At 41.1% G+C, this 14,568-nt stretch overlaps 1 protein-coding gene across 4 annotated transcripts in view; it reads left to right on the forward strand.

The window, feature by feature from the left end:
- Positions 1–14,568, forward strand: part of PARD3B (par-3 family cell polarity regulator beta) — a 1,037,391-nt gene that overhangs the window by 565,895 nt on the left and 456,928 nt on the right. For all 4 annotated transcript variants that reach the window (XM_044241394.1, XM_044241395.1, XM_044241397.1 and 1 more), the window contains exons 8-10: positions 286–644; positions 4,065–4,204; positions 5,316–5,444. In XM_044241394.1, the coding sequence (XP_044097329.1) occupies positions 286–644; positions 4,065–4,204; positions 5,316–5,444 (628 nt within the window). The remainder of the gene's footprint in view (positions 1–285; positions 645–4,064; positions 4,205–5,315; positions 5,445–14,568) is intronic.

Consider the following 14,568-nt stretch of genomic DNA (forward strand, 5'->3'; position numbering starts at 1 on the left):
AAAAAAAAAAAAGTGAATTGTACATACTTAAGACGAAATGAGAAGATTGAGGAAGTTGTTAAAAAGATTCAAGGGGAGAATTGTGTGTGTTACTGATGCATGTGTAGCCCAGTGTCAGGGCGCCTGGTGGACAAGTCATAAGTGGGAATCCGTATTTCCTGGGCAGTCATCCTGGTGGTAACAGTAAGGGTTGCTCCGATGCCGCCCCCGTGGCCATGACATGGGGTGCAGTCAGTGGCATGCTAGAACGTAGTATTGTTACATATCTACTAACTCTCTTTGAAGGGCTCAAGATGTCTTCCGTCAGGCGATGAAATCGCCCAGTGTGCTCCTCCACGTGCTTCCACCTCAAAACCGTGAACAGTATGAAAAATCAGTCATTGGACCGCTTAACATTTTTGGTAACAATGATGGCGTTTTGAGAACCAAGCCACAGCCTCCTGTCCATGGAATAACGGGAATAAAAACCGTAACTCTCACAGGAACAGGGGGTCCTGAAGAGGATGCTTTGACCTCTCTGCAACAAAGCAAGAGCCCCCGGGTACCAAGACTGGGTAGAAAGCCATCCTCTCCCTCACTCTCCCCTCTCATGGGGTTTGGCAGCAAGAAGAATGCAAAGAAAATTAAGATTGACCTAAAGAAAGGTAATTATTAAATTATGCTTAATAGCATTCTATTATTGTAACGTGTAAAATTGGTTAAGAGAAATGCATTAAGGCTAATTTCGTTAATTCTCCCTTCATTTAATTGTATCAAAGAATAGATTGAAGTAGGTAACTTAAATCTCTTGAAATTGTACCACTTTCTTATTCTTCTGGAGAGTATAGATTATTTGAAACAAACAAACAAAAAATAACGGTAAAGACATGTTGGAAAATGGAAAGAACCATTGCGACCTGGGGAGAAACAGAGTACTAAAGAAGCACTGAAATTCTTTTGGATCCTATTTTGAATAAGATTAGTGAGTTCTGTAGCACCCTTTAGGTCAAGTCTAAAAAGTGCATATATGTTTCTGGTTCTCTGAGTCACTTTTATGCCAGCAAAACATTTAGTCCTCAAAAAGTAAACATGTGATAATTATAATTGATAATTATTATATATAATTATATAATTGAAATTTCGCTAATTCAACATTGCAAACAGTTTTTCAAAACATACTTAATTTCGTGAGGGCACCTGGGTGGCTCAGTGGGTTAAAGCCTCTGCCTTAGGCTCAGGTCATGGTCTCAGGGTCCTGGGATCGAGTCCCGCATCGGGCTCTCTGCTCAGCAGGGAGCCTGCTTCCCTTCCTCTCTCTGCCTGCCTCTCTGTTTACTTGTGATCTCTGTCTGTCAAATAAATAAATAAAATCTTTAAAAAACAAACAAACAAACAAAAACATACTTAATTTTGAAAGCATATATAACTTTGTCTTCATCTTTTCCAGTTTTCTATGCATTTCAAACCCAGATCAATGAGACTAGAACATGTGTATACATGCATGTTTCTCCAATATTATATATACATAAGCCTTCCTGTACTTCTGTGCTTTTGTTTGTTTGTAACATCAAAGGTTTGAGGTTACAAACCTTTGAGGTTAATCCTCCTCATCATCCCTACCCTCACTGCAAACCTTTTGCAATCCGATGTGATTTTCAACACTTGATTCAAAAGAAACCAAAAGCTCAAATTTTTGTCTGAATTACTATAGAATTTAATGATTACAAGGTAGTTTTAAAATACTTACTATAAAAAACAAATAGCATGTACCTTTAACTAGAGTATAGTGGTTATTCTGAAAGATCCTCTGGTCAGAGTTTTGTCCCCTTTAAGAATTCTGTACTGAGAAGAAACTGTATTGACTAGGAGGCACAAATTCATCAGTGTGCTTAGCAATTAGGCTTAAAAAAAAAAAAAAAAAGCTATTTATTTATTTATTTATTTGAGAGCGTGAGTGAGCATGTGCATGTTCTTGCATGAGTTGGGGAGGGGTAGAGGGAGGGAGAGAAGAGAATCTATAAGCAGACTCCTCACTGAGAAAAGACCCTGGTGCAGGGCTCAATCCCAGGAGTCCTGAGGTCATGACTTGAGCTCACTTAACCAACTGAGCCACGCAGGCACCCCTAGGCTTTTTATATAACTGTATCAGTTATGTTTTTTGTACAAATTATCCAACTACATGTATAAGACATGGGGTTGGGTGCTTTGGGGATAAATAAATCAGACACAAAAGATAACCTTAAGAATACATCAGAGGGGCGCCTGGGTGGCTCAATGGGTTAAAGCCTCTGCCTTTGGCTCATGTCATGATCCCAGGGTCCTGGGATTGAGCCCCGAATCGGGCTCTCTGCTCAGCACAGAGCCTGCTTCCTCCTCTCTCTCTGCCTGAGTCTCTGCCTACTTGTGATTTCTGCCTGTCAAATAAATAAATAAAAATCTTTGGAAAAAAAAAAAAAGAATCCATCAGAAGAATCTTGCCATTTGCAATGACGTGGGTGAAACTAGAGGGTATTATGCTGAGTGAAATAAGTCAATCAGAGAAAGACAATTATCATATGATCTCTCTGATATGAGAAATTTGAGAGGTAAGGTGGGGGACTATGGTGGGTAGGAAGGGAAAAAAAAAGCAACAAGATGGGATCAGGAGGGATCCAAACCCTAAAAGACTCTTAATCTCATGAAACAAACTGAGGGTTACTAGGGGGTGGGGTATGTGGGTAGGGAGAGGGTGGTTGGGTTATGGACACTGGGGAGGGAATGTGCTATGTGAGTGGTGGGAAATGTATAAGCCTGATGATTCACAGACCTGTACCCCTGGGGCAAATAATACGTTATATGTTAATAAAAATAATTTTCAAAAAAGAATCCATCAGAAAGCCTTGAATGCAAAAATAAAGAATATGTGATCACAGTTGTACTTTGGGAAGAGTAATCTGACAGCAAAACGGTACACTGAAGGAGAGATCAAAGAACAAAGGATCATTGCATCTGCCTAAATGAAATATGTATGCCATGCCTGCTGACCGGATGTAGGAGAGGAGAGAGAGGAATTGCAAGTAGCTTGTTCAATGGAGATACCATTACTAAAAATTAGAATTTTTAGTAGATAAATATACGTAAAAAGACCAGGATCTGAATTGGTGCAGGAGATTCATAGTGAAGTTCGGAATGCTGGTGAAAATGTGTGCGTGGTCCTGTCAAACGAGCCAACACCAGAGAGATTAGGGTCAACAAGATTCAGATGTCCTCCATGGGGGGCTGACAGTTGGAGCTGGGAGTTGGCCAAGGCAGAGAATCTGGAGAACAAACTGTTCTAGGGCAGATCCTTGAATATCTTTGTTCGTGTGGGAGGATAGTGGATAGGAGACCGTGGTAGACATGATGTGATCAGAGAATTAGGAAAATAATCAGAAAATACAGACATGAAAACTAAAGAGGGGGCCATTAATTTCAAGAGAACACTTGATGAGAAGGGTCAAAGCTAGAGAGAGGGACAGATCAGAAGAGGGAAAATTAGTGGATGTGGTCATGAGTAGGTCATTGGTGGTGGAAGACTGAAGAAGTAAGATTGCAATAAGGATTCTTTAGGGCAGAGATGTTCAGAGGAAGTGAAAACCACCTACTGGGAGAGAAAGATTGAGATGCAAGAGAATGGGACAGCGAGAGGGAGGGAGGGAGCACAGGGATGCAGCCCAGAAGGAATCCGGGAATCGAGGCCCCGGTGGGGGGAGGGGCAGGTTGACTACCTGAGTGAACGCCTGACAAAACTCATGTCAGATGGCCTTTGGCTGCTCATGCTTTACCGAGAAATCGATCTCCTGAGTTTATGGATAACATGTGCCACTTCTTCTGGGGCCTCCATAAACAAAAGTGTTACACATCTGCATTGGACCCTAAAATTCACTTTGAATTTTAGGCCTGTCAGGAACGATAATCTGTATTTGCAATCAGAACAACTGAAGTGAATTTAAAATATTTGCTGGAATGTAAACATTTTACTTATTCTACATTAGTCTAAATTAGGTAGATTTTTCTGCAGGTTTCTACTTAAGGTGACCATGTGTTTTCCTGGTCTTACACACTAGGCCCTGAAGGACTCGGTTTCACTGTGGTTACCAGAGACTCTTCCATACACGGGCCTGGTCCCATTTTTGTAAAAAACATTTTACCAAAGGGAGCAGCAATAAAAGATGGCCGCCTACAATCAGGGGACAGAATTTTGGAGGTAAGAATTGGAATTAATATTTTTAATAAACTATGTTTAAATAAATATGTTACTATTTATGTTTTGACATAATATATTGAAAATTATCACTTGTAGAAAAGATAAGGACTTTAGTTATTTAAAAAAAACTAGTTAATGGGAAGTCTGACTTCTAAGTTCCCCGTAAGGTCAGGATACAAGCACATGTAACACCTCAAACTTTTCCCTGTCTTCTCTGTCTTACTTCCACCTCTTAGGATCCCTGGGGAATTTGGATCAAATCCACAAATTTGTCATAAATGCAGTGAGGGCTAAGAATTTCCGAGTCATAGCCAAACTCTGGTAACAATTTCTTTAAACTTCTCCTAGGGATGGGCTGCCTGTCTCAGGTTGATCCATACCTAAAAAGAAGGATCTGGAACTACCCAAAGCAAGAGGCTTTTCCTCCATGTATTTTTGTTTGGTAGCATTGTCTTCTTGGCTAAATACATATTGTCAACTTACCGTTCAAGAAATCTTCCTCATTGAAACTGGCTGGTTCTATTTAACTTTCTCATGGCATGGAAGCAAAACTACAGATTTTCATACCATTCTAGATTATGAAAGAAGATATATCAAATGATTAATATAGCTCCAAATTCTAATTTCTAATAATCTATGATATCCAGGAGACTATAATTTTCTAGACATGGACAACACTGTTTAATTATAACAAAAGATTCGCTGCCAAAGGAATTTGCCATGTGATCATGATCCATTTTTTTTGCCTTTTTTTTTTTTTTTGTATTAGGCAGAAAATGGTGCCAGTTTAGCATCTGAAATCCAATTCTTTCCTATTTAAGGAATTATTTTCTGCTGTCAGTTAAATGTCCCCATTCATAAGAATGTGATATCCTAGGAGAAACTGATTATACTAACTGCTGTCTATCTGAAAGGATCTAGCACCATAATATTGATGGTCAGTGTCGTACTGGTACTTTGAACATGGTTGGTTTGGGTCCCTGTGTTCAGTTTTCATCCTTTCAGAGCTTTCTTGATTGTAGGAGCCCATTTGCTACTTACTTTCAGAAACCATCTAGCATAGAAGGAGATGGAGAGTGTTGTAACCTGTTCATATGACGGCATCCATTAGGTAAACGGCAGAGATGTCACTGGGCGAACACAGGAAGAGCTTGTGGCCATGCTGAGGAGCACCAAGCAAGGAGAGACGGCATCGCTGGTCATCGCCCGTCAGGAAGGGACTTTTCTTCCCCGAGAGCTGGTAATGTTCAAGTCACAGTCTCACTGAATCTTCAATGCAGAGTTTAATATACCCAGTGAATTCGTAGGAGCTGAGAGATGAGCTCTAAGTCACAGGTTTTGTTTATAACAAGAACTGAATCATACGAAGAGTTTTTTAGGGGGGGTGTTCCCATTTGGGGGTGTCATGGCTTTACAATATTAATGCAGTGAGTTGGACATATACCAACAGTGCTTCTGGGATACAAATTCAAAACCTTTTTAAGGAAGCAATTTAACAGTATTCAACTGAGTAAAATATACTTTGAATGTTGGACTATATGTTAGCTTTATGCAAAACATAGTCAGCAAAAATGGTCATGCGCCGCCTTAATGCAGTTTGCAGTCTAAAGGAAATAAAATATAACCAAGTCTTCAAAATGGTGATGAGGGTGATGAACAGGAGCGGCAGGGCGTACTAGGAATATGACACAAGGGAATTTAACCTAGTCCTGAGGGCCAGGAAAGGTACCCTGAGGAAGAGAGTTTCAAAAGTCTTGTGAAAATGTATGTTCTTCGACCTACTAACTATACTTGTAGTCATCTTTCCTAAACTTATCATCAAAGATGTGGAAAAAACTCATGTACACTGATTTTTTTTTTCCTCAAGTCCCATTTATTGTAGTGATCTATCGGGTGCTATGCAACCATAAGGTATTGGTTAGATAACTAGATAGCTCTCCAGTGATATATAATAGTGATTTAAAATGGTCTTGGTGATGAACTGATAATAACATGAGAAAACGTGCATAGCACATTAAGGAAAAAAAGTAGTATATAAATGATATGTGCAGCATGATCAGATCACATTAAAATATCTTTAAAAAAAACACAAAAACAAAGAACCAGCAGGAGATACACCCAGAATACTGGAATTATGAGACATTTTAATTTTTTCATTTTAAAAACAATGAACACCTATTATTTTATTATTGATGTGTATTTAAGAAGGCTATAGAAAAATGTGAAGAACTTTTATGGCTAATAACAAAAATGGCATAGATGTGGTAAAAAGGATTTTTGATTATCCCTTTTTGAAAATTTTATTTCTTTTCAATCTATCTAAGACATGACAAAGGTCCATATGGGGAATAAGATGCGTTCCCAGAATTAGATCATCAGAACCAGTGAGAGTGGGGTGCCTGGCTGGCTCAGTGGGTTGAAGCCTCGGCTTCGGCTCAGTCATGATCCCAGGGTCCTGAGATTGAGCCCCGCATGAGGCTCTCTGCTCAGCAAGGAGCCTGCTTCCCTCTCTCTCTCTCTCTCTGCCTGCCTCTCTGCCTACTTGTGATCTTTGCCTGTCAAAAAAAAAAAAAACAAAACACAAACAGTGAGAGTTAGTTGAGAAAACTGACTGTAGTTAACTTGAAAAAGAGAAAGTTTAGGACACATTTTTATTGCTATCAAATAGGTAAAGGGTTTTTGCATAGATTAAAAAAGTAGACTTAATATATTTCTTCAGGTAGTTTCTTCATTAGCATACTTATGTATTAATCTGACTAATAGTTTACTATTACATGATGTCCACTAAGTTGGAGGTTCTGGGGATACAAAAATAATTAAGACTCATATCCTGTCCTCCTTGAGCTGGTTAAAGAACAAATATTTGGAAGTGATAATGTTGTAAGTTACAGTAGTTTCTAACTGTTGGAGCTGTCTGAGAAGAACACAGGCAACTTAGAATATTGGAACAGAGCCGGCCTCACTGTCTGTTAGAGGTGCTCTAGAAAAAATTCTCCCATTGATAAGGTGATAAGGCTAGAGAAATTCTTAGGTATCTACTCTAAGCCTAATATTCTGTTATCTATGTTTATATTCATATTTGAATATGCAACCTTCCTGAAACACCTCTCTCATTTATTAATGCTCCTTAGTACTGACCAAACGACCCTCTTCCTGCACGTTTCTGTTCCTTTCTTCTTGTTGCCATCATCTTGTCCATTTTTCCCCTTGCCCTATTGAAAGCTCTGGGAAGATCTGCAACAAAACAGGGAAGGGAAGAAGATTGGGTGGTATGAGGTACACGTCTAGATACTAGACGCCCCACCTGCTTTCCTCTGCTTGACTCCTCCATTGCCAGCCATTTTGGAAGGCAGAATCTTGAATTTCCGTTTCATTTCCTCACTTAGCTCCTTACTTTTCCTTAAAAGAAATGCTGCAGAAACTTAGAGTCCAGTTTTTTTTTTTCCTAAAATGCAGATGGAATTTTCTTTCAATCCTTTGTTTATCCAAAGACCTTGGTCTTTCTTTACAAGGGTCACAGTGAGAAGAAACAATTAGAAAGAGGCAGCATGTGCCTATAACAGGAAGCCCTTCACTTCTTGTCCAACTGTTTGGTGGCTGGTGAAAAAAGTCTTCGAAAACTTTGGTGGGACTATGTGCGTGTGTCAGGGATTGGAGAACAAGGAAAGAAATTTTGACTGTGTACTCTGTTGAACTATGGTCCTGGAATGAGTGAAACCCTGCATAGAAAGAGAAACATTCCAGGGGTACCTGGGTGGCTCAGTCAGTTAAGCATCTGCCTTCACCTCAAGTCATGATCCCATTACATGATCCTGGGATTGAGCTGCTGTGTGGGGCTCCCTGCTCAGCAGGAAGTCTGCTTCTCTCTCTGCCCCTCCCCCACACTTGCACATTCTCTCCTGTGCATGCTTTCTCTCTCTCAAATAAATAAATAAAAGCTTAAAAAAGAAAAGAAAAGAAACATTCCAGCCAACAAAAGAACCTAATAACAGAGCTCCAGCAGAGAACCCATACCCTGTGAGGCCTCAGTTTCCCGTCTAATAGTTCCTTTTACCCCTTTCCCTGTGTCTTCTAGAATTCTTAACTTCACAGCTAATCCTTTGCTCTAGAAACATACCACCTCCCTTTCCCCAGGTAAGGGGAAGAGGGATGTGACGTTACCGGGTTGAAACTCTGAATGCATTCTCAATCACAGACAATTGCAGCTGGAAGTTAATGAATGTAAAAGTAGAATTTTCAGAGCAAAGGGGGCCGAAAGAATCAGCGTGTTCAAATCCGATTAGGAGATGAGAAAACCAAGGCGCAGTGTGATGGAGTAACCTGTTGATGGTCCTGCATGTCTCGGGAACTGGAGGCATAGGTTTCTTAATGCTTGGTGCATTATCTCTGGAGTTTTCTGGAAGCTCCACAGCACACAAGGTTTCTGTGTGATCTAGAGCAGCTCATAAAATCATTCGAAGGCTCTGTTGCCTCATCTTTATCAGAGGATTGTTGTGAAGCTCTTGGCATAGTTCCTGCAAGGCTCTTGGCATAGTTCCTGGCCGATTGTAAGTCTCAGTATATGTTCAGCCAGAACTATTTTAGTACCTTCCCACACAACAAAAACACAATACAAAACTTTAGATACCTAATGGGGAAAATAGATCTATTCAGGCTTGCCTGGGACTAACCATTATTTTGAATATTGATTTTTTAATTATTTATTTTAAAATACATACTGATGTCCAAAATACTGAATTACAAAATAAAGAAAAATTTTTTAGTCTGAAACTAAATCCATACTTCAGGCAGCCTGTATGTATTAGTTCACTCTCATTTAGTAGAATTTAGTGAGATTTGATTTCTATCCCAGAAAGTGACATCATAGGCCAAGCCCCCCCAGGGAGCATATTAAATTAATGGTGCAACTGTGAGATTATGAGTGCAAATAAATTATTTGTTCTCATTGTTTTAGTTTTATACCAAATTTGGAAAGCATGTGGTTAGTATCCCTTCTCCTAGAATTCTCTGGCAGATAGTCTGACTCTTTAAAAAACATTTGACTTCTGGGGCGCCTGGGTGGCTCAGTGAGTTAAGCCTCTGCCTTCGGCTCAGGTCTTGATCTCGGGGTCCTGGGATCGAGCCCCGCATCAGGCTCTCTGCTCAGCGGGAAGCCCACTTCCTCCCTCTCTCTCTCTGCCTGCCTCTCTGCCTACTTGTGATCTCTGTCAAACAAATTAAATAAATCTTAAAAAAAAAAATTTGACTTCTAATTATCTAAATCTGTGGAATATTCTTTGTAACACAGCAAAGCAAAGCCTTTGAGGATTACACGCTCCGAAGTAATGTGGACCCCAAATCCTTATGTTGAAGAAATGTGGAATGGTCTTCTTTGTCCAGCCCAGATGCTTTCCTTGAGTGCTGAGTGGAAAGAACCATCCAGGAAGTTTAAAGAGAGGTCACGTTTGGCACACGCGGCCCTATTTCACTGGGAATCCCTTCATAGTGTGACACGCTCGGGACTATTTGAAAGAACAGAATGAAGAACAGTGTGCTCTGTGACACATCTCTGTATTTTTCTTTCAAAAAAACTGAAGGTGTTACCACTTTGGGCTCTCCTTCCTTATCGTGACTGATGCACACACTGGACTCCCATTGAAAATCCGGCAGGATGAAGGAAGGACAGCACTTCCTGCTTTTGTCTTGTTCTATCTCCTTTGAAGAAAACAAACTCTGTTTATTGTTTTCCTGTTCTGAGGAACTGTCCTTTCCCTTCTCTGAAGCCTTGCTGTTTCAGGAGCTGGGTCCCCTCTGAACGGCGCTGCTCTGCCTAGTTTCTGACAGTTAAATCTTCCTTACTTCCTTGTTATCTTAGCTCCCTGTGAAGTCTTAACACTCGGAGCCAAGGGAGCATGTGGTCAGCACTTATGCAGGAAGTCCCAATATAGGAGGGTCTCTCTCCGATGTGACCCTCTGTCTTTCCAAAGGCCCGAGCACCCATTTCCTGGTTATTTCTCCTGACCGGCCAGGGGAGGACTGTGCTGAATTCTTCCCACTTCCTTCCTCCGGAGCAGTCAGCTCGTATCACAAACATAGCAGCACCTTCATTCCGTCTGTGGCAGGCCAGGTTGAACATCAAGTGAGAGGAATTCGTGTACCAGCATCACAACTATGTAAGCTCTTTCTAGTATCTTTAGCAAAGGGACCGTGTTTCAAAGGCAATCTTTTCAGAATCCCGAGCTGGAAGAGCCTTTGATGTCTTCACCCCCTGACCGGGTAAGAGTTTATGAAAGAGGTGTTCCCATAAGGAACGCTTTTGCAAAAGGGACTTTGAGGCTAGTGTTGGTAACAGAACCCCAAGGTGAAAGGGCGGCGTCTGCGTCTGCGCTTGAAATGAACACGGGGCTCGGTCATCAGCGCTTCGCTCGCTGTGTTCTGCGAGAGACACGTTCGGTGACTTCCCTCCCATCCCCGGCACCCCACATTCTTGTGTTCTTACACACAGTGTCAGGTTAGGAAGGATCATGAAAAACGAAAGGTTTTCTATTGACGTCATGCCTTATTTTTTCTGAGAGCTTCAGAGAGAGTGAGCGCATGCAAGCGAGCGAGACTGTTGTCGTGCAGGAGCGTGTACAGACGCACATGGGTGTATGTCTTCTTTCATTTATTGGGAAGAAAAAAAAAAAACCAACACAGTGCCATTCCTTGGTTAACCTCTTTAATGTTTCATGTTCTGACCTGCTGCCTTATCTTTAAAATTATCCTGAAAATCGCAGCAACCCCTGGTGGGTAAAGCAAGCTGAGAAAATTTCAAATGTGTTTATAATTTCTACCTGCCACGTTTGCCTGCTATTAAATGCCGGCCTCTGCCAGGAGCATTGACTATATTTCTAGCAAGCAAGATGCTGCTGCCTGGCAAGACTGAGACCCAAAAGGTAGCCAGCCATGTTTGTCATGCCGATGCGACCTTCACTTAGGAGTATTACTTTTGCTTAGGAAAAAAAAAAATGCTCTGTGTGTGCATGTGTGTGGGCAGCTCCCGGAAGAGCTGCTGAACTTAGTGTCACCCAGCACCACCGTATTTACCAGTCCCCGTGACTGCCTTTGCAAAAGCCCTGTGGCTCCCATTCCTTTACTGTTTATCTTCTTAGGAAGTGAAAGATTCATACCTTTAGTTGTCAAATTATTTAATATCATAAATCATGCAAGAATTTTCGTTTGAAATCTTAGATGAACCTCATTTAACTGATATATTATTTTATTCCCTTTGGCTATTAGATTCAAATGATTCCATGCTTAATTAACCAAGGTACTTAAGGAAGAATGAATATTATAGCAGCTATTTGTGGATAAGTAGCAGAGATTGAAGGATGATTTCAGAATGATTTGTCTACCTAAACCAAAGCACAGGAGTTATGTTTTGGAATTTCAATAATTATGCAGAAATCAAAACGCAGCTATATTTTATGGGTTCTCCAAATAGCGCAGTTCTTGTGACTTAAGATGGAATCCTTGCTAAAATATAGTCTTCATTTCTGCTTCTCTCTGCAATATTTTTCCCTCACTTAGTGCAAGTCCATTCAAGCAGTATTCATCTACTCCTAGTCAGGGTTCTGCAACATGAACTCCAGAGATGAATAAGATGTGTCCGTGTCCTCAAGGAGCTTCGAGCCTATGAAGAAGAGTATGAGTTGGTCAAATTATTCAATGAAGTGTTACAGGGATTCAAAGTTGAGGGACCAAGAAAACCTTTAAGATCATGACAGTTGAGAAAGGTCTTGATTGAGTAGGATTTCAAAATGCAGAGCTGCAGGGTGGAAGGAAACAGCATCTTCAAGTACTCTGAGATTAGAAAAAATAAGATACATCAGGGAGATAGTAGGCGCCCCAGCTCGACAGCTTACTGAGCAAGGGATAATATGAGAAATAATGTTGTCTGGAATAAATTGGAAGAGGTGAAAAGACATTCAGATACCTGCTAAGAGCTTATTGTATTTGGCAATAAAGTAATCATTAAGAGCCTCGGATCTGGGATCTGTCAAACCCAGGGAGAATCCTGGCTCTACCACCTATTGGCTGAATGGGTTTGATCAGTTATTTCTCTGAACGCCGCACCCCCACCCCCGGCCCCGTTCCTCACCTCTAACTCAGCGATCAGATCATTGTCTGCCTAAGAAAGTGTCAGCATTAGAGATGTGTGTAAAGTACTTAGAATGGGGCACATAGAATGTGGATCCCTGCTTTGTCGCCTTACTCAACCTCTCTGTCTCCGTTTCCTCATTTGCCAAATGAGGATAATAATAGCACCTATCTTGTAGGGTTGTTGTGAGAATTAGCTAAGCACAGATGCTAATACTTGGTGAGTGTCAAATAATGTTATCTTCTGTTGTTATTTCCTGTGCCTGGTGCACACTATATGTTCAGCAAATATTGGGTTGACTGAATGAATGAAAGCTACCCATTATTAAAGCAGTTGTACAGAAGGCTGGAAAAGGCATTGCTAAAGGCGTTGTGGCTCTTATTCTATGTCTAATCTGTATCTAATGCATTATCCTTCCTGATACAATTACTTTAAACTAAATAAAAATAATATACATAGATTTCCTCACATTTCAGAGCATTAGCAATCTCTGGTTATCACTACACAAGACAGTGAGGATAGGCAGAGTACTGATAGAATGTCAGCTCTTGATTTCCACTCAGTTTACGATCTCAGGGTTAGGAAATCAAGCCCCACGTTGGGCTCCTCTGCTGGGTGTGGAGCCTGCTTAAGATTCTCCCCCTCTCCTTCTGTCCCCCCCACCCAAAAAAGCCTACAATATAAATGACAATTTAGGTAGTTTAAATTATCTGAGTACATTTGCATAATCTAGTTGTACAGTTTACTTATAAAGACATAGACAAACAGTAAGTATCCTTGTCTAATATTTTAAAATATTATTTTTTAATATTAAAAGTATTTTAAAGTATTTTTTAAGTGCTTCAATCTCAGTTGAAATGGTTCTCAAACTGTAGTCTCGGATCAGCAGAATACCATTACCTCGGAGTTTGTCACACGTGCACATTGTCAGGCTCCTTTCAGACCCGAGGAATCAGAAGCTCTAGGGTTGGAGCTAAAGATGTATTTTTTTTTTTAAGATTTTATTTATTTATTTGACAGACAGAGATCACAGGTAGGCAGAGAAGCAGGCAGAGAGAGGAGGAAGCAGGCTCCCCGCTGAGCAGAGAGCCCCATGCCCGATCCTCAGTCCCAGGACCCTGGGATCATGACCTGAGCCGAAGACAGAGGCTTTAACCCACTGAGCCACCCAGGCGCCCCTAAAGATGTCTTTTAACAAGCCCTCCAGATAGTTCTGATGCTCACTTAAGTTTGAAAAATCACTGGAATAGTGGTTTTGTGTGAAGAGCATAAAGGCCTATAGGATAACTTAGTGCCTATACCTGACGAATTCCAGTTGCCACATTTTCAACTTTATCTATTTTTGCAAACAATTTTTTGCTCGGGAAGAAATACCCTGTGAAAATTTTAAGACCAGCTGAGTTGCGTCTCTTGGGTCACGTGCCTCTCATTTGGGCACAGGGCCAGGGCTGAGCACAATCTGGTTACTCGGCTCAATTACACCTGATTCATTTAGGCAAACTCAATTGTACTTGACTTTTTCAGGCTCGACTGGATCGTGCTTTTAAATGCCCGCACTCAATTTGATTGTGCTCAAAATTTGTTGCATGCCACCTTGTAACTTGTCCATTTAAGCATATACCAAAGAGAGGTGCTTCTAGGGCAGTTTTGAAGGTTGGGTGCTTGGTATCTGTCTGCAATTATACCTCTGTCCCTTCTCCCTTCCTCTCTGTCTCCAAGATGGGACACTATAGGATGAGATAGTTTCCACTGACCCCTTCCATGGACCGTATTCTACCCTCCCCATCCTGCCATGGCTGAACTCTTGGCAAAGATTTTAAAGCCCCTAAGAAGAAGATCCTCATTTTCTCCACCATGGTTAGCTCTTCCTATCTATCTTGAAATTGGGGGAAACGAGACACACAGACATTGCCCCTTACCGAAATTTACATTGTCAAAAATCACAATTTTTTTTAAGATTTTATTTATTTATTTGACAGACAGAGATCTCAAGTGGGCAGAGAGGCAGGCAGAGAGAGAGGAAGGGAAACAGGCTCCCTGCTGAGCAGAGAGCCCGATGCGGGGCTCGATCCCAGGACCCTGAGATCATGACCTGAGCCGAAGGCAGAGGCTTTACTCCACTGAGCCATCCAGGTGCCTCTTTTTGTGAGATTTCTACCTCACTGAGCTACACATCCCACCCTCTGTCAGTCGTGCTGTGTGCTAAGTGACTAGGTTCTTCTTCTTTGCCAGGTTTTTGAATGCC

Source organism: Neovison vison, chromosome 3, assembly GCF_020171115.1.
Source record: "Neovison vison isolate M4711 chromosome 3, ASM_NN_V1, whole genome shotgun sequence".
In the NCBI taxonomy this organism is placed as follows: Eukaryota; Metazoa; Chordata; class Mammalia; order Carnivora; family Mustelidae; genus Neogale; species Neogale vison.